The sequence below is a fragment of the Camelus ferus genome, chromosome 18 (genome assembly GCF_009834535.1).
Source record: "Camelus ferus isolate YT-003-E chromosome 18, BCGSAC_Cfer_1.0, whole genome shotgun sequence".
NCBI classification, from domain to species: domain Eukaryota; kingdom Metazoa; phylum Chordata; class Mammalia; order Artiodactyla; family Camelidae; genus Camelus; species Camelus ferus.
Window position 1 is genome coordinate 19,088,501 of NC_045713.1, and position 22,436 is coordinate 19,110,936.

The 22,436-nt window shown below is 56.2% G+C and overlaps 5 protein-coding genes across 13 annotated transcripts in view; 3 read left to right on the top strand and 2 right to left on the bottom strand.

Annotated features, from left to right (window-relative positions):
* Window positions 1-458: 458 nt before the first annotated feature.
* On the top strand, window positions 459-6,043 carry CORO1A (coronin 1A). Its single transcript, XM_006184321.2, has 11 exons — window positions 459-623; window positions 2,237-2,435; window positions 3,644-3,766; window positions 3,862-3,991; window positions 4,079-4,263; window positions 4,418-4,537; window positions 4,736-4,840; window positions 4,941-5,086; window positions 5,202-5,259; window positions 5,354-5,569; window positions 5,835-6,043. The coding sequence occupies exons 2-11, from the start codon at window positions 2,238-2,240 to the stop codon at window positions 5,937-5,939; spliced, it is 1,386 nt and encodes a 461-aa protein (XP_006184383.1). The 5' UTR covers window positions 459-623; window position 2,237; the 3' UTR covers window positions 5,940-6,043.
* Window positions 6,044-7,733: 1,690 nt separating this feature from the next.
* Window positions 7,734-8,388, bottom strand: BOLA2B (bolA family member 2B). The gene is made up of 3 exons (XM_032460534.1): window positions 8,253-8,388; window positions 8,066-8,163; window positions 7,734-7,876 (listed from the first exon to the last, which is right to left on the bottom strand). The coding sequence occupies exons 1-3, from the start codon at window positions 8,313-8,315 to the stop codon at window positions 7,777-7,779; spliced, it is 261 nt and encodes an 86-aa protein (XP_032316425.1). The 5' UTR covers window positions 8,316-8,388; the 3' UTR covers window positions 7,734-7,776.
* A 34-nt stretch (window positions 8,389-8,422) lies between these two features.
* On the top strand, window positions 8,423-11,986 carry SLX1A (SLX1 homolog A, structure-specific endonuclease subunit). 5 transcript variants are annotated; one of them, XM_032460531.1, is made up of 6 exons: window positions 8,486-8,950; window positions 9,500-9,551; window positions 9,639-9,977; window positions 10,857-10,984; window positions 11,150-11,237; window positions 11,581-11,986. In XM_032460531.1, exons 1-6 carry the CDS (start codon window positions 8,763-8,765, stop codon window positions 11,605-11,607), a joined length of 822 nt encoding a protein of 273 aa, XP_032316422.1. In that variant the 5' UTR covers window positions 8,486-8,762; the 3' UTR covers window positions 11,608-11,986. The 5 variants fall into 5 exon arrangements, with proteins under 5 accessions (XP_032316424.1, XP_032316422.1, XP_032316421.1 ...); XM_032460530.1 differs by lacking the exon at window positions 11,581-11,986 and adding an exon at window positions 11,319-11,440; XM_032460533.1 differs by lacking the exon at window positions 11,581-11,986 and having other exon boundaries at window positions 8,423-8,550; window positions 11,150-11,440.
* Window positions 11,987-12,458: 472 nt separating this feature from the next.
* Window positions 12,459-15,709, top strand: LOC102509988 (sulfotransferase 1A1). The gene is made up of 8 exons (XM_006183069.3): window positions 12,459-12,595; window positions 13,340-13,523; window positions 13,629-13,754; window positions 13,844-13,941; window positions 14,421-14,547; window positions 14,665-14,759; window positions 15,244-15,424; window positions 15,525-15,709. The coding sequence occupies exons 2-8, from the start codon at window positions 13,376-13,378 to the stop codon at window positions 15,635-15,637; spliced, it is 888 nt and encodes a 295-aa protein (XP_006183131.1). The 5' UTR covers window positions 12,459-12,595; window positions 13,340-13,375; the 3' UTR covers window positions 15,638-15,709.
* A 149-nt stretch (window positions 15,710-15,858) lies between these two features.
* The window catches only part of SGF29 (SAGA complex associated factor 29), a 29,423-nt gene continuing 22,845 nt past the window's right edge, over window positions 15,859-22,436 (bottom strand). For 4 of the 5 annotated variants that reach the window (XM_014557873.2, XM_032460527.1, XM_032460525.1 and 1 more), the window contains 6 exons: window positions 18,578-18,642; window positions 17,548-17,677; window positions 17,333-17,479; window positions 17,048-17,083; window positions 16,782-16,944; window positions 15,859-16,063 (listed from right to left, as the gene is read on the bottom strand). In XM_014557873.2, coding sequence (XP_014413359.1) covers window positions 15,947-16,063; window positions 16,782-16,944; window positions 17,048-17,083; window positions 17,333-17,479; window positions 17,548-17,677; window positions 18,578-18,642 — 658 coding nt within the window. In that variant the 3' untranslated portion in view covers window positions 15,859-15,946. The remainder of the gene's footprint in view (window positions 16,064-16,781; window positions 16,945-17,047; window positions 17,084-17,332; window positions 17,480-17,547; window positions 17,678-18,577; window positions 18,643-22,436) is intronic. The other variant, XM_032460526.1, reaches the window with a different exon arrangement.

Genomic DNA, 22,436 nt, shown 5'->3' on the forward strand with positions numbered 1-22,436 from the left:
GGCAGAGGGGCTCCATGGATGAAGACAGACCCAGAGAGGTTAAGGGACTCTCCCAAGGCCACCCATTTGTAATCTAGGAGCCTGGACAGCCCCAGGGCTCTCCCTCCTCCTTGACCCCTCCCCTCCTCTGTTCCCCGACAGTCGGTTGGGCAGGAGAAAACAGCCTTAGCTGGGGGTGGGCGTGGGGGCCGGTACCAAGGCCCGCTAGGGGGAATGGATTGGCCGGTTCATGAATGCCAGGGAAAGGGTGGCGAGTAGGCTGGGGGTGGGCTGAAGGAGGAAAGCAGGAACAGGTTATTTTTGCATTTTGACATTAAAAAGTGCAGATTAGATTGCCAGCGACTGGCCAGCAGCATCTGTTTTGGTTTGGAATTGGCAGCTGAGGCGCTGAGCTTCTCGGCGGAGGGAGGGGCTCGGCGGCGCCTCCGCGGAGGGAAGGGCTCTCCTCTTTCAGAGCTCCGCCCAAAGGGGCGCTGCCACCCCTAAGGAGGCGGGCGCCGCCGCTTCTCATTCATTGTCTTGACAAGAGCATCCTCAGCGGGCAGTCTCAGGCTCCTCCAGCTCCTTCCTCCTCCTCCTCCTCTCCCTCCTCCGTTTGCGGGGGTCACTCATCTCAGCAGCAGGTAAGGCTGGGGCCCAGGAGACGGGACTCGACATCACTGCCCCGAGCCACCTGTGGGGCAGGCGAGAGCTTGGCAGAAGCCGGCTGTGGGGGCGGACAGACTGTCAGAGCAAGCTGGCTCTGAGATGGGGACCGAGCTGGTCCACACCCCGCGTGGAAGAACTCGCCTGAGGGTGTGGGTGTGGGTGGGTGTGGGAAGGTCCATCTGTGTGTCCGAGAGCGCTGTGAGGGGACGAGGATGGTGGGACCACCACAGCCAAGATGAAGGTGGGGAAGCTGGGGGGTCAGGACACCTTCCAGCCCCCACTATCCTCAGAATTGGAGTCTTTGGGGTTGGGGGTGGGGGCAGGGTGGAGGGAGCCCAGCAGCTGCCCTGAGCTTGGAGACAGGAAGGGGTTGAGAGCAAAACAAGAAAAGGCCAAGTTCCCCTTTCCGTGGTTTCCGGGCCTGGTACCTGTGGTGGGGGAGGAGGCAGGGTGGGGTGATGGCTTCCTGTCTCCCAACCCCATTTGGGGCTCCCCTCTCCCTTAACCCAGGCTTCCCACTTGGGATGGATCTTCCTGCCCCCAGACTGCTTCTCCTCACACATGCTCCTCATCCCTTTTCTGGGCAGGTGGACCCAGGAGCCACCTGGGGAGTCACAGGGTGGGTGAGGGTGGCTGGAGCCCCCAGTGAGAAGGGCCAGGCCCAAAGGAGGGGCAAATGTGTGAAGCTGGGGCAGTGGAGGAGAGGCCCTGGGGGTGCCCTCGAGTCGGCAGCATGGCCCCCACGCTGAGCTGGAAGGCAATGCTGCTGGGTGCCAGGATGGAGCCTCAAGCGGGGCGAGCCAGAGGTAGGCCTCTTGGCTTCGCTTGCTGTCCGCCCAGCCACCATGGGGGAAAACCATCTAGGTGGACCTCAGAGAAGTCAGCACAGGCTGCTCCCTTCCTGTGGATGGTTCATGGGGGTGGAGAAGGCACTTAAGGGCACCTGCTTAAGTGGAGGTGAGAAGCAGAGGTGTGTGGGGGAGGAGATGCTGGGACCCAGCCATCCGCCTGCTTCTGGTGCCCAGAGGCCCACTGGGGAAACCATCCTACCACTGAGGACGTGCCTCCTGGGCAAACCCACCTACCTCTGCATGTCCAGCCATGTCTGGAGGCGAGGGAGGGCCCCTGCCTTTAGGAAGTGCCCCACGTGGGTGTGAGGTTGTGAGTCTGGATGCCCAGGCTGAGAACCCACACTCCAAGCTGTTGCACTGAAGCCCTGGAGTGTGAACCCCCAGAGGGGATGGCTCTGTGTTTGTCACCCAGTCAGTGGACAGATCAGCACTAGATGCAACCCCACACCAGGCTCTGCTGTGGAGGCCGAGGGTACAGAAGCCTGGCCTGGGGTGGGTGGAGAAGGTGGGCCTTGCAGGTTAGCCAGGAGTGACAAGGGGCGGGCAAGATACGAGTGTGAGGGTAGCAGGATGTTGGTTACAGAGAAGAGTGGCAGGGGGCCCGGGGAGGTGATGCTGGGGAAGCGAGCTGAGACCGTGAACTCCAGGCAGAGGGGTGTCCTGGGAGAGACAGGGCCTTGATAAGTCAGAATTGACCTGAAGGGAGAAAAGTTCTCCTCCACCTATGTGTCCTCCAGGATGAGCCGGCAGGTGGTCCGTTCCAGTAAGTTCCGCCATGTGTTTGGACAGCCAGCCAAGGCCGACCAGTGCTATGAGGACGTGCGTGTCTCACAGACCACCTGGGACAGTGGCTTCTGCGCTGTCAACCCCAAGTTCATGGCCCTGATCTGTGAGGCCAGCGGGGGAGGGGCCTTCCTGGTGCTGCCCCTGGGCAAGGTGAGCCCCTGGAGTCCTGGGGACAGTAGTCCTCCTCCTAAGGGGGCCTCTGGTTATCCAGTAACCCCCTGAGTGTCCTGATTAGGTGACTGTCACTAAGCCTTCCTGGGCCGCAGTGTTGTCATCTGTAAAAGTGAGCTGGGCCTCATGAACCTGAAGCATCCTTCAGGTCCTGCAGGCAGGGGTCTATGGAAGCTAAGCTCAGAGGGAAGATGGTGTGGGAAGGGTCGTACAGTGAGTCCTTCAGACCCAGGGCCAGGCCCCCAAGTCTCAGCCTGGAGCTTTCTCACCTGGGGAGCACAGAGTGGGCTGGGATGAGGGTCTGGGCAGGCCCAGCAGTGATCTTAGGGTTTGGAGAGACTCCGGGTCTGGGCCTCTCCAGCCCTTGGGAGCCCAGCAAGCTCTGGCTCCCAGCTCACAGGCTGGGATGATGTAAGAGATCCTCTCCCCTCCCCCAACCCTGGTCTCCCTCAGATCCTGCTTCCCACCCCCTGCTGTCTGCTGACCCCCCCTCCCCAAGCATACTCCTGGGCTCTTGAGAGGTGAGACAGGAAGGGGAGATGGGCCGTAAGTTGTTACCTTAAAAGGGCTGATGGAAACAAAGAGAAGAGGAAGTGGTTGTTGGGGTGAGAGCTGGGCTAGCTCTTCACACAGGAAACCCTGCTGCAGCAGCCATCCCCGGAAGCAGCCATTTCCAAACCTCTGCTCCAGCCTGGGGGCCAGCTATGACAGACTTCCCCATCCCTGTCCTTTTGGAAGGACCCATCTCCACAGCCCCACCAGTCATACACACTTCCCTGGGGAACCCCAACCGCAAAATAACTACCCCCAAGCCTGTCCCATTCCCGGGGCCCTGGCCTGTTGCCTCATTGAAGCCTCACTTGGGGAAGTGGGGGTGGGGGTGGGGCCCCAGGCCACAGGGCATGGATGAGAAACTGAGATAGAGATGGCAGGAACTTGGCCAGGGTCTGACAGTAAGGAAGGACCAGCCCCGCACCCCAACCCTGTGCTACTCATGACAGCCCTCCTGAGTTGCCCAGAAACTCAGACTGGGGCAGACGACAAACCCTCCCACCCCCCTAGGCCCTGCTCTGCCTCCCAGGAACCCCACAGCTTTTCTCTCTGTGCCTCTCTGAGGGGTGTGGGGAGGTTGGATTGGGTTTGGAGGGCAAAAGCACTTCCCTCAGAAGCCCTGCTGTTTCCTCCAGACTGGACGCGTAGACAAGAATGTGCCTACGGTCTGTGGCCATACCGCCCCCGTGCTGGACATTGCTTGGTGCCCGCACAATGATAACGTCATTGCCAGTGGCTCTGAGGACTGCACAGTCATGGTGAGTGTTGGGGGGGGGACACAGGGGCCAGGAGGGGGCTCCAGCACGGACCTGACCTTTGGAGTCCCCAAGACTCACTTGTCCTTTCTCCGTAGGTGTGGGAGATCCCTGATGGGGGTCTGACGCTGCCCCTGCGGGAGCCTGTTGTCACACTGGAGGGACACACCAAGCGCGTAGGCATCGTGGCCTGGCACCCCACAGCCCAGAATGTGCTGCTGAGTGCAGGTGCCTGGAGGGAAAAGAGGGGAGGGCTGGTTGCCTGACAGCGAGGGTGGAAGGCTTATGGATTCTGACACTGGGGACATCGCCCAGGTTGCGACAACGTGATCTTGGTGTGGGACGTGGGCACTGGGGCGGCTGTGCTGACACTGGGCTCGGACGTGCACCCGGACACGATCTACAGCGTGGACTGGAGCCGAGATGGCGGCCTCATCTGCACCTCCTGCCGCGACAAGCGAGTTCGCATCATTGAGCCCCGCAAAGGCACCATTGTCGCTGTGAGTGGCCTTGACCCCTTGACCCTGGGAGCTTTGCCCCTCCAACCCACCACCAACCAGGCCCCTAGATGCTGCCCTCTCTAGCTCCCAACTGGGGCCTGGCCTTTAGGATGCTTGTGCGGATGCCTGGCCAACCCCTTCCCTCTTTTTCCAGGAGAAGGAGCGTCCCCACGAAGGGACCCGGCCGGTGCGTGCTGTGTTTGTGTCAGATGGAAAGATCCTGACCACTGGCTTCAGCCGCATGAGCGAGCGGCAGGTGGCACTGTGGGACACGGTGAGTCCTGGGCAGGGAGCAGAGACTTAGTCCTTGCCCTGCCACTTGCCCAGCGAGATGGCTATGGCCTCAGTTTACCCACCTTGAGATGGGGGTTTCTGCTAGATGGTCTGTGAGCCCCCCACTCCACCTCCTCAGCACCACAGCACCCACTGGCCTAACCTGGCTCGGATCATTACCTCCCGCCCTTCTTTACAGAAGCACCTGGAGGAGCCGCTGTCCCTGCAGGAGCTGGACACGAGCAGTGGTGTCCTGCTGCCCTTCTTTGACCCCGACACCAACATTGTCTACCTCTGTGGCAAGGTGGCCCAGGCGGGCAGGGGGTTGGGGGAGCGAGGCGGGCAGGGGGACTTGGAAAGGACCACAGCTGGAGGCATCTGTCGGTACTGATCCTCCCTTGCAGGGTGACAGCTCCATCCGGTACTTCGAGATCACTTCCGAGGCCCCATTCCTGCACTATCTCTCCATGTTCAGTTCCAAGGAGTCCCAGCGTGGCATGGGCTACATGCCTAAACGCGGTCTGGAGGTGAACAAGTGTGAGATTGCCAGGTGACTGCCCCTGACCCTGACCTGAGCATGCACCCTGGGCAGTGCTGACCCCATGTTGACCTTCAGTCCCAGCCCAGCCATGCTGTGGGCGATGCTCACCTTTCTGTTTCCACAGATTCTACAAGCTGCATGAGCGGAGGTGTGAACCCATTGCCATGACGGTGCCTAGAAAGGTGATGCTCCCACGTCCCTCCCCAGGCTCTGGGAGTTGCCGGGTGGTGGCATGACTTAAGTACTCTCTTAACCAGCCTTGGCCTTGCCCCACAGTCGGACCTGTTCCAGGAGGACCTGTACCCGCCCACTGCAGGGCCTGACGCTGCCCTCACGGCTGAGGAGTGGCTGGGGGGTCGGGATGCAGGGCCCCTCCTTATTTCCCTCAAGGATGGCTACGTGCCCCCAAAGAGCCGGGAGCTGAGGGTCAACCGGGGCCTGGACACTGGGCGCAGGAAGACAGCAGCAGAGGCCAGTGGTGCTCCCAGCTCGGTGAGAAGCAGGGCAGGGGCTGCTACTGATGTGGTCATTGGCCCAGTGGAAGGAGGCTGGCATTTGGGGCAGCCCAAACTCACAATATTCGGGATCCCTTGGGGGCTGGGAGTGGGTAATCCTGAGGCCTCAGAAAACAGGTTTCAGGCTTATAGGCCTGCAGGTTTCTGGCTGAGAATTGGAAGGGCTGAAGCCCTTGGGGCTTTTGGGAGGAGGCTTAGTGGCCAGGGAGGAGCTGGGCCTAATACAGCCCTGGATCCCCCAGGATGCTGTATCCCGGCTGGAGGAGGAGATGAGGAAGCTCCAGGCCACCGTGCAGGAACTACAGAAGCGCCTGGATAGGCTGGAGGAGACAGTCCAGGCCAAGTAGAGGACCAGTGGCTGGGGCCAACAGCACTGCCTCCCTCCCCTCCCACTCCTCAGTCCACAATGGCAGATGAGAAAATAATAATAAAATGGCTTTATTTTCTGGTACCTCTCAGACTCTGATAACTAGTCACCGGATGCGGGGTCTGCTGAACTGACCTGCCCTTGAGCTTTCCCCTCCGCAGCCCTGATAAGATTGACCCATGGCAGGGGCTGGGGGGATGCCTCTGAATGCCCGAGACCACAGAGGGGCTTGTTGAGGGGCAGATCCCAAGTCATGACTGAGTCTTCCCTTCTCGTTCAGTCTTCCCTGCACAGTGCTGCTGCCTCTTAAGCCCTTACTGTGGCTTCTGCCTGGGCCTGGCCTCTGAGAGGGAACTGAATAGATCTGTCAGGCCTATCAAAGAGGAACTTACAAGTCGGTTTTTGATGGCCAGCTTAGCAGATGACACCCTGAGCTGGTACACTGGGCTATTAGGGATGGGTGTCCTGCCACAGCAGGGCTTCATTCATCCATTCAGGGACCACAGCAAGGACCAAATGTCCAATGCGAACCTCCTCCCCCACTTCGGCATGCCAAATGTCCTTGTCTCCTTGTTTTGTGTCTCAACCTCTATGCAAGCCATGTGACCCTGGGCAAGTCACTTCTCTCTAGGCTTGCTGTTGATCTATAGACTGGAGAGGATTACCACCACAGCTCTGTGAATGCAGGCGGTGGATCCAATCAGGTAGAGAGAGAACCAGAACATCTGGAGCCTGGGCCTCACCTTCTCCTGCACACAGGGGTGATGGGTCCTTTTGGTGAAATAGACTTTTGAGTAGATACTAGTTTCCCTCCTGGCCCAGGGAAACTAAAAAAAGTTCAGGAAAGGATCCGTGGAACCTAGACGCATTAACCCCTAATCACCATGACTTCCAGCTTTACCAGCCCATTCTCCCTTAATAGGAACAAGAGACAGTGGTAGGGGGTGGCGGTAATTTAGGGACCAAGAATCTGACCTGGAAAACAGTGGGACAGGGTGGGTGAGATGTTTGAAATCTGCAATTTCTCACCCTCAAAGGGCCCTGGCCCCAACTGGGTCGCTTGCTATCCCTCCTGGGTCTCAGGGACCTCATCTGTGCAAGGCCTAAACAACCCTGGCACCTGTGTTTATGACTGACGCTAGGGGCATCATCTGCCCCAATTTTGTGGCTCAGGTTATTTTCCTGCTGTAATCCGCTCCCTATGGCCTGCGCATTCCTCCATTCCTGAAAACCTCACCATCTCCCCAGGGCAGCTGTAGTCACATCAAGCCCAGGGCTAAAGGGTCACTGGACCTCCTCCAGTGGGCCAGAAAACATCAGCATTCCAGGTTCGGCACATTTGGAAGCCCCTACTGGGGCACCAGGTCCCTGAGGCTGTGAAGGGCTAGGGGAACTGGAAGGGGACCCCGGGGTGATGTTGGGGAGGGGGAGAGGTTTGTTAAATTGCCCAGGGCCCTGAAACTCTGAGCACTGTCTTCTCTGTGCATCCTGAAGGAAAGCAAAGCAGGAACCCCCAGGTCAATGAATGGGTGGGTTGGGTGGGTAGTGGCAGTACCCCTAGGGTCCAAAGATTACAGAGAAGACCTGTGAGGCCCACACTTGAAGGGACTTAAAGAACAGGACTTTCATTTAAAAGCAGGGACACCAACGCCTATGTGTGGAGAGGACCTTACCCAAAGTAAAACAATGGAGAGTTGGGGGCAGGGAGAAGCCAGGCCCTAGACTCAACCTCTGCAGCCTCTCACCCTCATACACACAACACACTGACACAAGCTGGCCTTGATTCATAATTTAATGCGTGTGCTGGTCCCAGTCTCTTATTTCTGCTGCTCACGGGCCCACTGCTCTGGTGTCAGGGTTTTCTGCTCAAAAGCATGGATGTGCAGGAGCTCTTCCGCTAGGCACGTGTTCACAAGCCTAGGGGAGAGATGGGGTTAGAGAACAGCAGGCTGGGGCCTGGGTCGCGGTCCCCGAAGCTAGGGAGAGACAGGAGACTGAGGTGCTGGGCCGTGCTGGCAGGGGTGAAAGAGTTAGGTTTCAGGGAGTGGCCGGGGATGTGATCCCAAAGCTGGGACCACGCTGAGTGAGGTGTTCCCGGGGTCTCACCGGTGTCTCTGAAGCAGCGGCTTCCCCTCGAATTTGGCCGACACCACGAGGACTCGGAAGCTGGACGCGCAACGGTTGGGAGTCGTGTCCTCCACTTCCTATGGGGAAGAATGGTGTGGATGGTGCCAAGCCCGCCCCCCAGGAGCCCTGTTCCCCTCGTTTGGCGAGTCCAGGCCACTCAACTCACCACGTGCTCCGCCTCAAGGTCCCGCTGCAGCTTCTCCCGGAGGTACTCGGCGCTCAGTTCCATTGCCGCAGCCCAGCGCAGACGGAATCCCAGCTCGGACCCCGGCCACAATGCTTCCGCCCTTATTGGTGCCACTTCCGCTGAAGCCTCTACTTCCGCCCCTACTAAGGCGTCCGTAAACTCAGCACTTCCGCCCTGCCACAAGTCCAGCTTTCAAGTTTTGAGTTTCTGCGCCTATCAACAGTTAGCCAATCAGAGTCTGCATAAGGACCAAATCGGCTCCAGCGGATGCTAATTGGTAAACGCCTCCCGCACAGCAGCCTGGGTTCAATGCGCCGGTTTGGACGCTCTAGCTCCAGCTAGGAGAGGGTGCACAAGCCTGCATTTCTGTGGCCTCTAGGGTAACCTCGGGGTCGCCCCCAAGCGCTTTTTGCTAGATAAGCATCTTGCGGCCCTGGCAGCCGAGCCCTCCCCGGGGTCACAGGCCACAGCAATCAACCCCTAGTCGCGATGGGCCCCGCAGGGGGCGAGGCGAGGCCCGGGCGTTTCTTTGGCGTTTACTTGCTCTACTGCCTAAACCCTCGGCACCGGGGCCGCGTTTACGTCGGGTTCACCATCAACCCTGCTCGTCGGGTCCAGCAGCATAACGCGGGCCGCAAAAAAGGCGGGGCCTGGAGGACCAGTGGGCGCGGGCCCTGGTAAGAGGGGGCGGGTCACTATCAGGAGGAGGACTTCAATTAGGAGGCGGGGCCCGGCGGGAGAGAGGCCCGCTGAGAAGGGCAGGGCCAGAACAGTGACAGTAGGCGGGGCCGGCATGGGGGTGCAGATCAACCGAGCTGCGGGCCGGCCTATCGCGGGGGAGGAGCGGTGGTAGGGAGGCGGAGCCCTGTGTGTCTCAGCTGTGGGACTCAGAGGCGGGGATTGGGTGGGAAGGGGACTGATGATTTAGGTTTGGTGCAGAGACAGGGGGCTTGGTGAACAAGGCTGGGTTGGAATAGGAAAAAACCTGAGGGGGAGAGGAACTGAGGGGGGCTGTTAAGTACACCTGTGCTGGAGGCAGGGGCCTGAGGTTGGCATGTAGGAGAGGAAAGTACCTCCACGAAGGGGACAGGGTCTAGTGGGCTAGGCTTGAGGCCGGGTGTGACTCCACTCTTGGATAGGACTGGAGGCGCATCGTGGCGAGGGGATTCGACTTGACACGGGGTTGTGGTGGGGAGGGCTCAGAGATCGCGCCCTCCTTTTCCCAGGGAAATGGTGCTCATCGTACACGGCTTCCCGTCTGCTGTGGCCGCCCTTCGGGTAAGTAAGGGGACGGGATGTGGTGGGGGGAGGCTGGGGCCTGAGGACTTCCCGGTGGTCCTGAAGCTCGGTACTCCCCACCCACAGTTCGAGTGGGCATGGCAGCACCCACAGGCCTCGCGCCGCCTGGCGCACGTGGGTCCGCGCCTGCGCGGCGAAGCCTCCTTCGCCTTCCATCTGCGCGTGCTGGCTCACATGCTGCGCGCGCCGCCCTGGGCGCGCCTCCCGCTCACCTTGCGCTGGCTCCGAGCTGACTTCCGCCAGGACCTCTGCCCACCGCCGCCTCCACACGTGCCACTGGCCTTCGGGCCTCTGCCACCCCGGGCCCCGGCCCCGAGGCGCCGCGCCAGTCCCTTGGTTGACACGGAGAAGGAGCGGGACCATGATACCGAGGCCTTCTGCACCCTGTGCGCGCGCGTGCTCCAGGTGAGCGGTTCTACCAGGTCTCCAGGTTGGGGCAGGCGGGTCTAGGGTTCGGAGGACTAGGCTCAAGATGTTTACTGAGGAACTGGGCAGCCCACTAATACCCTTTGGCTAGACTGACCCCATCTCTAAAATGGGGATGATATTGCTTCTGACCATTCCTCAACACCAGTACCCTGCTCAGGGCCTTTGCCCTTACTCTTTGACTGGAAGATTCTTCCCTAGACCTTCCTTCTTGATAAAAATGCCACCTCCCCTCTGTGGGTCTTCCTTGGCTCTCTGTCTAAAATTGCCACTTTTTCTTGTACACTTCCCTGCCTTTTTTTTTTTTTTTAAGGCTTAATACATTGTCTGACATACTATGTATTTTGCTTACCTTATTATCAGTCCTTCCTACCAACTCTACCACCACCTCCACCACCCCCTCTACCCCTGCCCCTGTCCACAAGGGCATTTAGTTCTTTTTCACTATGCTAAAACAGATCTGGTACAGAGCAGGTGACCAACTATTTAATAAATTAACTGAGATGGTGGGTCTGACTTCTAAGCTCTCAGTAAGTGTAAGTTGAGTTCTTGCCATTTAGAGATTAAGTGACCTGCCTGAAATTGCTTAGCCTATAAGGATCTCTAGGTCCGGCTGCCCTGGCCACACTGTTACATAATTACTGCTAACACTCTGAGAAAATTGGCCAACTTAGTGCCTGTGGACAAGTACTTAACCTCTCTGTGCCTCAGTTTCCCCATCTATAAAATGCAAATGATAGTAGTGGTTGCCGCATAGGCTTGTTTTACGCAACAGTGTCTGGTCCATTGAAATTCTTTGATTGTTCGCTGTATCATTACTCCCCAGTTCCTCTCTTACCGGCCTGCCACCTCTGACAGGATGAAGAGGGCCCCCTGTGTTGCCCCCACGCTGGCTGCTCCCTAAGGGCCCATGTGATCTGCCTGGCAGAGGAGTTTCTACAGGAGGAGCCAGGGCAGCTTCTGCCTCTAGAGGGCCAATGCCCTGGGTGAGTCCTGCACCCCTACCCCTGCCTGGTTTAGCTCTGGGAAGACGGTGCCCAGTTGTCCAAGTCCAGGCCTGGGGCAGCCAAGTCCTCATCTTGGCACCCAGGGCCTGGCCTGGAGGAGGCTTGTAATCCTGACTGTCTCCTACCAACCGCACCCCTTGGTAGCTGTAAGAACTCACTGCTGTGGGGAGACCTGATCTGGCTGTGCCGGATGGGCACCGAGGAGGAAGAGGAGGACTTGGAGTTGGAAGAGGTGAGGGGTGGCTCTGCCGCCAGCTTCCCGACGCCACCCCATCTCCTGGGATGCCTTTGACCAGCCCTCTTGTCTCCACAGGAACACTGGACTGACATGCTGGAGATCTGATCCTCAGTATCCCCAGCCCTCTGCCCGCTCCTTGTCTGTGCCACACTCTGCGGGGGTTTTTACTTGAGTACAATAAAAAGTTTGAGTTAAGGGTACCTTCTGGTGTTTGTGGGGGTGGGATGGGAGGTGGCAGCAGGAGGCAGAGGCCCTGTGAGTCACTGGGGCCTGAGGAGAACAGAGGAAGTGGGAGGGGCCGCTGACCCAGCACGGACCAGACTCCAGCTTTCCCCAGCACACCTCTGAGGTCACACAGCTCTGAGGGCTTGGGAGACTCACAACTTTGATGCAGAGCCCACTCACCTCCAGTGCCCAGCTTGACTCTGGACTTTAATTCAAATAATAAGGACAGAAGCTGAGGAAGAGGGGATGATGCTCTCCCCCTGTGAGGTCCTGTGTCTAAGCCCCAATGCCTTTGTATCTGTGTCTGCAGAGTCCCCTTCAAACCCAGAGGAAAAAAAGCACCTTCTGGGGGCCGGTGTTCTATGAACCATGAGGGCAGCTCCATGCGGTTCCACGGGTTATAACACCCACAGTTATTTGACTTCAGTGTTCTGACACTTTTCTATCCTGTCGCTGCCGTCGCTGCCTCAAAAAGTACCTGCCCTGCTCATCTCCACCCCGCACCCCCAACCTGGCCCACCCACCTCACTCTGGACTGACCCTGCGGTCTGGTCTGAACCTGAAGTTCCCTGAATGCTTGGGCTGCTGGGGGCCTGTGAGCTGCCTTCTGCCTGAACCCTTGGCAAGACTGGCCTGGAGCCACCAGGAAGGTGTGTTTCACCTTTCCGCTTCACTCCTCTGCCCTTTTAGACTAGATCCATTAGGAAAACATCTCCACCCCACCCCACCCCTCCACTCCACAGGGGTGGGCTTTAGAGGAAGGTCAGGAGCCAGGATTACAGCTCAAAAACACCAAAACACAAAAAAGAAAACTCTCAGCCCTTTTGTCTAGTTTCAGTCTTCTGTTTTCTACTCACCGAACCCACATCTTGGGTTTTCAGACCAGGCTAAGTTTGGTTCCGGCTTCGTGCTGAGGAGGATGGCACAGAGGGGCCCTCCCACCCCAGACTCCACCCTTTCCTTCCTGGACCACAGCCACGTCCCAGTGCTGGCTCCAGATCCCTCCCACTTTGGACCTACGAAACCTTCAGCTCAGAGAGCAGTTCTGCACTCACCATACCACACCTACTCTAAGCCACAGCACGCAGAGGTGTTCCCCAGAGAGGAACAAGATCCAGAGAGGCCAGGTGAGAGCTAGGTTGGGGGAGGGCTGGGCTGGATCTCCCACACCTGGCACTGTTAGCTCCTCTCCTAAGGCTTGACCTCTCTGCTCCTGCCTCTCGTGTCCCTGCCCTTTCCCCAGTGCCCGTCTCAATCCGCCAACTCCAGCCAGGCCTGAATCCCTCTTCTCTTTTCCTCTGCTGAGTCATCACAGTTTTGCTCATTCATATACCAGACTCTGGCCCCCAAAACAAACTTAGTTGCTCAACTACCTGTGTTTATCTCTGAGCTGGGGAATGTGGCTGGGCAAATAGGGTCATAGGCCTGGCTGGCCTTTGGGAGTTTTCCATGTGTGAGGGGCCCAGGGGGCTTAAGGAGGGGACGTCAGGGAGGAGCCCACCAGAATGCAGCCTGAGAGCTGCAGCAGAAAGCAGTAAGAGGAAGAAAGCGGGCTGGCAGGGAGCTCAGACAGGCAGGCCCTGGTTTTCTCAAGTGCACATTGGAATCCCCTGGAGAGCTTCCAAAAAACTGGTATCTGGATTTCATGCTTAGAGAGTGATTTGATTGGTCTGGGATTTTAAAAGCTCTGCAAATAAATAAAAATGCAGCCAGGGTTGTGACCCACTGCATGAGCACTGGATCTGGCTTTGAATCCCAGCCCTACCACTCACTCGCTTTGCGAGCATGGGCGAGGTGCTCAGGCTCCTTCAGGCTACTTTCTTACCATAAAGAAAGAACTCAACAGATGGCACTGTTGTCATGTTGTTCAGGGAAGGAGGCCACACTCTGGCCCCTGACACGGCAGCATGGAGCTGATGCAGGACACCCCCCGCCTGCCACTGGAGTATGTGAAGGGGATCCCTCTCATCAAGTACTTCGCAGAAGCACTGGGGCCACTGCAGAACTTCCAAGCCCGGCCTGATGACCTGCTCATCAGCACCTACCCCAAATCAGGTAGGTGATGAGGGCACCTGTACCTCTCCTGGGCTGCAGTCCCCACCCTGGGCCAGAGGGGCATGCCCTCAGCTCCACTCATTGCCTGCCTCCCTCCCTTTCCAGGTACCACCTGGGTGAGCCAGATCCTGGACCTGATCTACCAGGGTGGTGACCTGAAGAAGTGTCAGAGAGCCCCCATCTTCATCCGGGTGCCCTTCCTTGAGTTCAAGGTCCCTGGGGTGCCCACAGGTATGTGGCGGGATGCTAAGGGCAAGTGTTGTGGAGGGAAGTAGGACTGGGGCTCCAGCTCAGCAGACTATTCCCTACCTACGCCTTAGGTCTTGAGGTTCTGAACGATACACCAGCCCCACGGCTCCTCAAGACACACTTGCCCCTGGCCCTGCTTCCCCAGACCCTGCTGGATCAGAAGGTCAAGGTGAGTGGCAGAGAAAGCCAGGGGAGGAGGCTGCTGGGGCCATCCCAGCTTTGGCCTTACTTTCTGGGAAGATCTCCTCTTAAGGAGGGAGGCCACCTGCCTGACACTCTAGTGGGGTCAGATGACCAGTGAAAATGAGACTGCTCTGTGCAGAGTCTGGGTGTTCACAGGCCGGTGGAGGAGGGGCTGGTGGGAATCCGGCATGCCTTGTTCCAAATCCAGGTAGAGTGGAATTGAGGGCATTAGATTAGTATAATATAGGGACTAGCCTAGACTTTGGCATCAGAGCAGGGTTCAAGTCACAGGTCAGTCTTGCCCACATCCATGGGACTGCAAGCAAGTCAGCCTCTAGGCCCATTTCCCCCTTGGCTAAACTGAGAGACCCTCCCTGGCAAGGATGCTGTGAAAGAGGGGACACCTGGGGCCAGGTGTGCTGTGTGGTGATGGTGCCCGGGGTTGGGGGTCATCTGCCTTTCCAGATGGTCTATGTCGCCCGCAACGCAAAGGATGTGGCTGTCTCCTACTACCACTTCTACCGCATGGCCAAGGTGCATCCTGACCCTGGCACCTGGGAAGACTTCCTGGAGAAGTTCATGGCTGGGGAAGGTGGGCTGACTCTGGAAGAAGGAGGCGGTGGGGAGCTGAGGGGCAGCGGGTGGAGTTGAAGGGCATCAGCTAAAACTAATGCCAGCCTGTATTGATGCCCCCTGCCCTTTTCCTCAGTGTCCTACGGGTCCTGGTACCAGCACGTGCAGGAGTGGTGGGAGCTCAGTCACACCCACCCTGTTCTCTACCTCTTCTACGAGGACATACAGGAGGTGAGACCACCTGCTTCTGCTTCCCTCCTTGTCACACACGGGGAGGCAGGAACCTCACTACAACCTGCCAAGACCTTCTTGGTACCCCCTTGCCCCCCCCATGGCAGCCCACAGACCAGTCCTCCTGGAGCCCCTGCCCAGCACTGAGAGCAGCCGCGCCCCCTCGGCAGCAGCACCTGATGCCTTAGTCAGCAGCAGATGCAGTCATCCATCAGCTGTTTACCGCCATTGCTTCACCCTGAGGCCACAGTTACGAAAGAGGACTGTCCCTCCTCTTACTCAGAAGGAACCAAACATCCATAATAAGGGGTCACAGGGCAAAAGGCAATTAAATCTACCCCAGTTTAAGAGGATCAGAGTCAAGGAAGAGGGTCTTTGGTCTCTAAGCAGAAGTGGCCAGATCCCCACAAGGTCAGAGGGACTCCCTCCTGTTTGCTCAGCGAGCAATCCAAACCTCCACTGAAGAGCCCCTCTGCCGCTCCAGAACCCCAAAAGGGAGATCCAAAAGATCCTGGAGTTTCTGGGGCGCTCCCTGCCAGATGAGACTGTGGATCACATCATCCAGCATACGTCTTTTAAGGAGATGAAGAAGAACACCATGGCCAACTACACCACTATACCCACTGAGGTCATGGACCACAACATCTCCGCCTTCATGAGGAAAGGTGAATACTGGGGGCATCTGGGAGGCAAGGGAAGGAGCAGCAGCTAGAGCCAGACGTGAGCCACCCTGGGGCCACCCTTCCTCCTTTCCCCTCTCTCCAGGCATTGCTGGGGACTGGAAAACCATGTTCACCGTGGCCCAGAATGAGTGCTTTGAAGCCGACTATGCCAAGAAGATGGCAGGCTGCAACCTCCACTTCCGCTCGGAGCTGTGAGTGGTGCGCATCAGGAAGGGTGTGAAACAAGCCCAACTGTGGCCTTGAGAATAAAATCTGATGTGTGTTAAACAGAGCGCCTCTGTTGGAAGCAAAGAGCAAACCTGAGTTAAAAGGGTAAATGCCCAATGAGCCTGTCTTCCCCAGTGGCCTCCAGCTCCAACTTGCCCTATATATGGAGAGGGGAAGGTTGTGGGAAAGTAAAATCCAGGAGACACGGACAAGGAGGAAGAATATTTATTTGGTCACAGAATCTTGTGTTGCATCCCCCTCTGAAGGTGTCAGGAGATTGCGAATCTGTAGCCTTCTTCACTTTTTCTTGGGCTCTTTACAAGCCACCACGTACCGCTGGGCCACATTGAGGGGAGGGGAGTAACCATCTGCATAGGAGGTGTCTTCAAAGAGGACAGAATAGTCATCCTGGGGCTGCGTAGGGGGCAGACAGGAGGGACTGGTTGGAGACCCCCCAGGCGAGGGCCCCAGCCTCTCCTGTCCTCATCTTACCTCAGGAAAGTCTAGGTGTTTGAACCCAGTCCCTCTACTGCAGAGCGCTTTCCTCAGCAACAGAGGGCCAAGGGCAGGGGAGAATGAGCAGGGAAAAAGGGCTCCCGTAACCTACGTGAGTGGGCTAGAACTGGGAGAGTCTCATACCTTTTGGGGCCCCAAGGACAACCTAAAGGGCAGCAAGCAGGGATCCTGGAAGAGGAGGGGAGAATGGCCTTTAAACTGCCATGGGATGATGGGTGACCAGGACGCCAGCAATGTCATTAAGAGCATGAGGGAAAGTGGCCTCAGCCAAGGAAAGGGCAGTGGTGCGGGAGTCAACAGTTTCAACACAGGCCCTGGGCCTTCCCAGAGCAAGACAAGAACGACGTTGGACTAGAGGACCTATCAGGCCCATTCCATGCAGGGCTTGCTAAGGCTCTGAAGCTTGGAAGGAGGGTTGGCTGCCCTAGAGGGCAGGGCTGCGGGGAGTTACAGGGCGGACTAGGCAGAAGAGAAAGGGTAGCTTGCGGGACCCTCTTGGCTCAGGGAGGCTGCGAGGTGAGGGCACGGGGGAACTGAGTGGGAAGACGACCCCATGACCCGTCTGTTCAGCTGGTCCTGGTGTCATGGTCAGTCTCCCCAGTGGGGGCTGCCTTACCCGCTGTGGGGGCGTGTGGATCAGGGCACGGTAGAAGCAGGTGGTCTGCGGATACAGGGCCAGCACGAGTTGCTCCTTCTGGAACAAGGCTTCAGGGTCCGTCTCAGGGTTGGCCTTCCACTGGGGCAGTGGGATGATCCGCCGCCGGCTCAGGGTGTGTCTCCTGGGAGGGTGGGGCGCTTAGGTCAACGCACAGCCAGGTGGGAGCCCTGTCCCAGCAGTGGGCTGCCCCCCAGGTTCCCCCCGCCCCCCATCAGCACACTCACTCTTTGCCTTCTTCATCAATGTCATCTACCTCATACCTGCGGGTGAACAAAAGGAAAACGGTGGATGCAGCGAGGTGCACAGTCCAAGTCATGGGGAGCCCCAAGGAAGGGGAGGGGGGCGGGGAGGGGAAGTAGCCCCAGGAGTCTTCTGCTTCACACACCACCCCCATCCCCACAGGCACCTGGGGGAAGAAGCTATTCCCCCATCCTGCAGACAGGTGACAGAAGCAGCCCAAGCGGCTGTGGTGACAGGAGAGAGGCCCACAGAGCTGCGTGTCCACTCACTTGTTGGTGGCATGGCTGTAACTGACCACCTCGGCCAGGATCCACTGCTCATCCCCATCCACAGCTTTCACCCGGGCAGCCACCTTGTCTCCGGGTTTGGCCACGTAGTCCCCAGAAGCCGGAATGGCCCCACAGAGGGGTGGGGGCCTGAGGATGGAATATGTTAGTCCCAGCCCCTCCCTTGCCAGCTCCCCCCACCCTGGGCCCGCCCTCACTTGTCACCAGGCTTCCCGATCCACAGGGGCAGGGTCATGGCCGACTGCTGCAGGAGGGTCATCAGCACGCCCCTGCGCATGGTCTTGCGAGGGGGCTCCGAGTCATTGTACAGGCCCGCGATCTTGGCCGCTGTGGGAAGGAAGGGAGCCCCTGAGACACCATGGATGGGCTGCCGCCCCCACAGCCCGAGTTAGCACCAAGGGCCCAGGTGCCATCCTGTCCCTTTGATCAGATGCCCACAATGAGGCCGCCCAGCTACTGACAGGTGGTGAGATGTCAGGTTCGTGGTACACTTGGGAGGGGAGGGAACTAGAAAGGGCAAAAGCCGGGGTTCTGAGGTGCTGGTCATGTTTGATTTCTTGATCTGGGTGCTGGTGACATCTGTTTTATTCAGTTAGTGAAAATTTCAATGAGCTGTATGTTCACTTACGTGTATTTTTCTATTAATATATGTTGTAATTTAACAAAAAGTTAAAAAACAAACTCTCAAATGTGGACAGACTCCTGACCTCAGGCATGGCCCAGCAACTCCAGACAATCCCTGCTGGCAGTGTGACATTTTCGATGGGGAGGAGTTGCCCACTGTGGGTTCACTGAAACGGCAAGAGGGGTAGGAAAGCCACGGCAGCCTGAGGGATTTAAAGGCAGTGCCCCGTGAAGATAAACTCCATCTGGAAGGCTGGCTTCAAGATACCCAGGGTGCGCCTCTCAAAACAGCTAGGTTCTCGGCACAGCAAGAAACAGGAGTGGGTGGCAGTAGGAAGGAGGGAGGTGACTGCCCAAGCAGTAGAGGGAGAGCGGGAAACACGACGGAGGAGGGGAAGCATCGTGGTCTGCAGGGAGCACAAGGGATGATCCCATTCCTCTCCCAGCCCCAGGCTGCCGGGGTGCGCTTCTGTCAGAAGCCCACGAACGATGAGATCACACCGGGCTGAGGTTACAGGCTCCCAATAGGGAGACATGACTGCTGCTTGCAGGACCCTCACTCCACCTGATAGAAGGGTGTCAGCCATGCCGTCTCTAACTCACCAATCCGCCTCTCTTCCAACAGAGACTTGATTTCCGCAATCTTATCTAGGGCTTTCCGGAGGATGCTGAGGGCAGGGAGAAGGGAGAGAAGAGGTCTGGATGAAGCACAAAGCGCAGACTTCCTTTTCTCATTATGGCAGGCTGGCTAGCTCAGACCAACCCTACTGCCGGAAACTATAAACCCTAAGTGTGTGTTTGTTAATCTCAAAAGCACAAAAGAACTGATGAGACTGTAGGAAGCAGCAGGCCAAAAAACCTAAGAGGGTCCTGGAGAGGTAAGCAGCGCACTGCCACTGCCCTAGTGCTTCTCACAAACCCTGAGGGAATGCTACTGAGCGCTGGCAGCCTCCAACAGCCTCCTGAGAGTCAGAGGTCTGCCCTACTGGGACATGTAAAAGGAGACACTCCAGAGGACTGTAGGGGAGATGTTTTGGCTCAGAGCAGGGCTAGGGGTGGAGGAAACTCATCCCTGAAAGGCTGCAGCCCCAGGAAACCTCTGGAGTTCATTTACGGGAGTTCCAGAGTGGCCGGGACCCATGCAATCTGGCAGAAGTCACACAAATCCTTGTGGGAAGAAGGCTTCTTTATCCTAGACCTCGAGGAATCAATCCCCTCAAAGAATATTTCAACAGCAATAAGCAGTGCAGAATCTACTTTGGGTCACTTATTCTCCACTCCATTCCTCTAGCAAACCTGTAGTAAATGCCCACGTGGTTCTGAAGGCCTTGGTTCAGCAGGAGGGAGACCCATGAGAGCACAACGCAATAATGTCACAGGAGGTGTCCTAGAGGGTGTGACTCTTGTGGACTCATCTGGCAAAAGCCAGAAGACCTTGCCCAGAGGGAACTGGGCAAACCAAAGAAGGGAGGGATGAACACCTTGCCCGACAGGCTCAGAGCATCGAACATGAGCACGGCTGGTGTCGGACACAGGGCTGGCTTGGCCAGAACTATGGAGGGCTTGTGTGTGAGCAATGGGACAAGGGACAGTCAGGCATACAGGAAAGCAGAGGAGGAGTAAAAGTTAGAAGGCCAAAGGGAACTTTGAAAGTCTCATCACTGTTTGGAGGGTATCATTTTATGTAGCATGTCCTCATGTATTCTGTGAGATATTAATAGGAGTGGTTCTCAGCCCTCCCTGGACATCAGAATGTCCTGGGGAACTTTTTAAAAAGAATCCCAATTGTTTTGAGCAAGAATCACCTACAGGTGGAAAACTAGTGGGTCTGATGTGAAACAGGATATTAGCATTGTCTCAAGGTAGCTCCCATAAGATACACATTAATTATGCAATGGAAAATAGCAGTAGCTTGACCCAGGAGAAACGCGGAAGAGACCACTTTAACCAACGCGACAGTGTCCTATGCCTTCTAATATGATGAATAAGGACAACGTCACTTCCGTGCTATTACTTCCAAAAGCATAAAACCTGAATCTAATCGTGACAGCAGACAAACCCAAACGAGATATATTTTACACTGGCCTTTGATCTTCAAAATGTCAAGGCTGTGAAAAGGCAGAGCCAGCCCGGGAACTTTCCAGCCTAAAAGAGACTCAGGTGTCAAAATTAAATGCAGTACTGATAGAAAAAGGTTCTGTTCTTTTGCTATAAAGGCCAGTGGACAGTGATAAAATCTGAATAATGTCTGATTAGTTAATAATTTTCTATCAGTGTAATTTCCTGATTTTGAGAAATGTACCATGGTTGTTTAAGAACATCCTTGTTGGGGGTGTGCATTTAGCATGTGCAAAGTCCTAGGTTCAATCCCCAGGAACTCCATTTAAAAAAAAGCACCAACCCCCTCCCCCCAAAAAGAATGTCCTTGTATTTAGGAAATTCTGACTGATGTATTTAGAGGGCACGAGGCATCATGCATCATGTCTGCAACATTAATGGCTCGGAAAAAATTTTTTGAAAATATATATGTATATATATAAAGAGAGAGAGAGAAATAAAGCAAATGTAGTAAAATACATTTATGTAAGTCTGAAATTATATAAAAATAAAAAATGAAGTCAATACCAATGTCTGAGCTCCCCCCCCAGTTAAATCTGGCACAGCCAGACTTGAAAACCAGTGTGTAAACATTTTCTACTGCCAAGCAAGTCTGTGAAATACTCAGTTAAAGGAGCTACTGCAGAACTCAGCAGGGCCTTTTATTCTTTAATTTGCATTGTGAATCTCTAGGATAGGAATGTAATATCCCACTTCCTAAAGTTACTGCAGCTCCGCTGCAGAGGTCTAAGGAAACAATGTTTTAAGATCACTTACTATTGAAAGAGCAGTTTTCTGGAACTGAAACTTCTCCATCTCAGAACTATAAAAGCTTCAGGTCCTCGAGCTGACCCCCCAGGAAAGCATGGGTCCCTACCTTCTCACAGGCAGCCAGCCAGCCTGTCAGCAACCCTCAGGGATGGTGCCACCCCCGAGAGGCCCACTTCAGCTGGGACAGCTGAGGAAACACCTCTTTCTGGCTGAAGCTCCTTGAATGCAGCCAAGAACCGTGAGCCCTAACGTCCCTCCCCACAACCCCGGCACCCCTCCCTGACCATTAGTAGTAAGGAGCTAAACGGTCCTGCCTCTTTAATCCAATATTGCTGTGGGCAAATTCACAGTATAATTATTTGACTAGGGTGAATTTTTAAAAAGAGAAAGAGTGAAAAATAATTCCTTTGGGGTCTTCTCTCTTGCTGAGATAGCTGGGGTCGAACCTGCAGAGGCAGACAGAAAGCAGCTAGGCTGGGAGGAGCTGTACAGATGGAACCCTCCTCCCCTCTGCCCACTAGAGTAAAATGAAGCTGCTTCATGGCGGCCCTCAGCCCTAGGCTGCAGCAAGAAAGCAGAGGTAATAGACGTTAGCCTCTCAGGCACATGGCTGCTTTGCCCACCTTCAAGTGGTCTGTGTTCGTGTGTGGTCCGTGTCAGAGCCAAGGAGGAGGAAATACCTTCCTCTGGCTTCCAAGCCGACACATCCTGTAGTGTGTCGAGACTAGATACATTATCCCTGGTAAGCAGCATAGAATGATGTCCACACCGCAGGTGATCACCAGCAAATGGCCTGCTGTCCAGGCCCCAGCGCCAGGCTCAGAAAGATGACCCAGGCACTAGGGCATCCATTCTCTCCTCCAGGCATTTGACATTTTAGCCCATGAGATATTCAGGCCCTTGGAAAGTTAAACTGGACCTCGGCCTGCATTAGCTGAGCCACTCCTCAAACTACCTTCCTTAGCAGGAACTCTCAGTGAGGCTATTAAAGAGTATCTCTGGCCAAAGTGTCCCAGAGGACACCAACCCTTATGCTGTTCACTGTGTCCTCACAGAGCAGCATCTTGAGAAATGCCTTTTGAACCAATGTTAGAAAATATCTTGTTCCCACCCGGAATGGCTACCCGTCTCCACTGGAACACTGTAAATGATATCTCTGATCTGTTTCCCTTTGACCTCTGCTGCCAGTGTGCCACCTCAAGGCTTTTTTTTTTTTTTTTGAAAAAGAGATGATTGTTAAATGAAGACACAGGGGTTCCTTTCCATTTTCTGCAAAGCAGGAAGAGGAAAACCAACTGCGAGGCAGCTGTGGGCTCAGGGGAGAAGGAACAGCATTGTGTCCCAGGGCTTCGGTTAGTTCCTCAAGGCTCTTGGCACATCTACTTAGAGGAGCTGGTGTGTGTTGCAACACTTAGGTCAGCGCCACAGGCACATACTGCACCACGTTTTCCCCACCCAGATGAGGTTGGTGCTCCCTGAGGGCAAGGATGGTGTCTTATCTGTCTCACCCTCTCCCATTCCAGCATGGTATGTGGAGGTGAAGATGCCTTACTTACTCAGTGTTTAGTGAACAGATGTGTCAAGGCCTGAGAGT

What these genes read in the sequence shown, in the direction of transcription:
- CORO1A (XM_006184321.2), top strand. Translation starts at nt 2,238, where the DNA reads ATGAGCCGGCAGGTGGTCCGTTCCAGTAAGTTCCGCCATGTGTTTGGA. An exon ending in AGGTGGCACTGTGGGACACG is followed by an intron (nt 4,538 to 4,735) that starts GTGAGTCCTGGG and finishes CCTTCTTTACAG; the next exon opens with AAGCACCTGGAGGAGCCGCT. An exon ending in TTGTCTACCTCTGTGGCAAG is followed by an intron (nt 4,841 to 4,940) that starts GTGGCCCAGGCG and finishes CCTCCCTTGCAG; the next exon opens with GGTGACAGCTCCATCCGGTA.
- BOLA2B (XM_032460534.1), bottom strand. Translation starts at nt 8,315, where the DNA reads ATGGAACTGAGCGCCGAGTACCTCCGGGAGAAGCTGCAGCGGGACCTT. An exon ending in ACCTTGAGGCGGAGCACGTG is followed by an intron (nt 8,164 to 8,252) that starts GTGAGTTGAGTG and finishes TCTTCCCCATAG; the next exon opens with GAAGTGGAGGACACGACTCC. An exon ending in CCGCTGCTTCAGAGACACCG is followed by an intron (nt 7,877 to 8,065) that starts GTGAGACCCCGG and finishes TCTCTCCCCTAG; the next exon opens with GCTTGTGAACACGTGCCTAG.
- SLX1A (XM_032460529.1), top strand. Translation starts at nt 8,763, where the DNA reads ATGGGCCCCGCAGGGGGCGAGGCGAGGCCCGGGCGTTTCTTTGGCGTT. An exon ending in ACCAGTGGGCGCGGGCCCTG is followed by an intron (nt 8,951 to 9,499) that starts GTAAGAGGGGGC and finishes TCCTTTTCCCAG; the next exon opens with GGAAATGGTGCTCATCGTAC. An exon ending in CTGCTGTGGCCGCCCTTCGG is followed by an intron (nt 9,552 to 9,638) that starts GTAAGTAAGGGG and finishes CCCCACCCACAG; the next exon opens with TTCGAGTGGGCATGGCAGCA.
- LOC102509988 (XM_006183069.3), top strand. Translation starts at nt 13,376, where the DNA reads ATGGAGCTGATGCAGGACACCCCCCGCCTGCCACTGGAGTATGTGAAG. An exon ending in CAGCACCTACCCCAAATCAG is followed by an intron (nt 13,524 to 13,628) that starts GTAGGTGATGAG and finishes CTCCCTTTCCAG; the next exon opens with GTACCACCTGGGTGAGCCAG. An exon ending in CTCCGCCTTCATGAGGAAAG is followed by an intron (nt 15,425 to 15,524) that starts GTGAATACTGGG and finishes CCCTCTCTCCAG; the next exon opens with GCATTGCTGGGGACTGGAAA.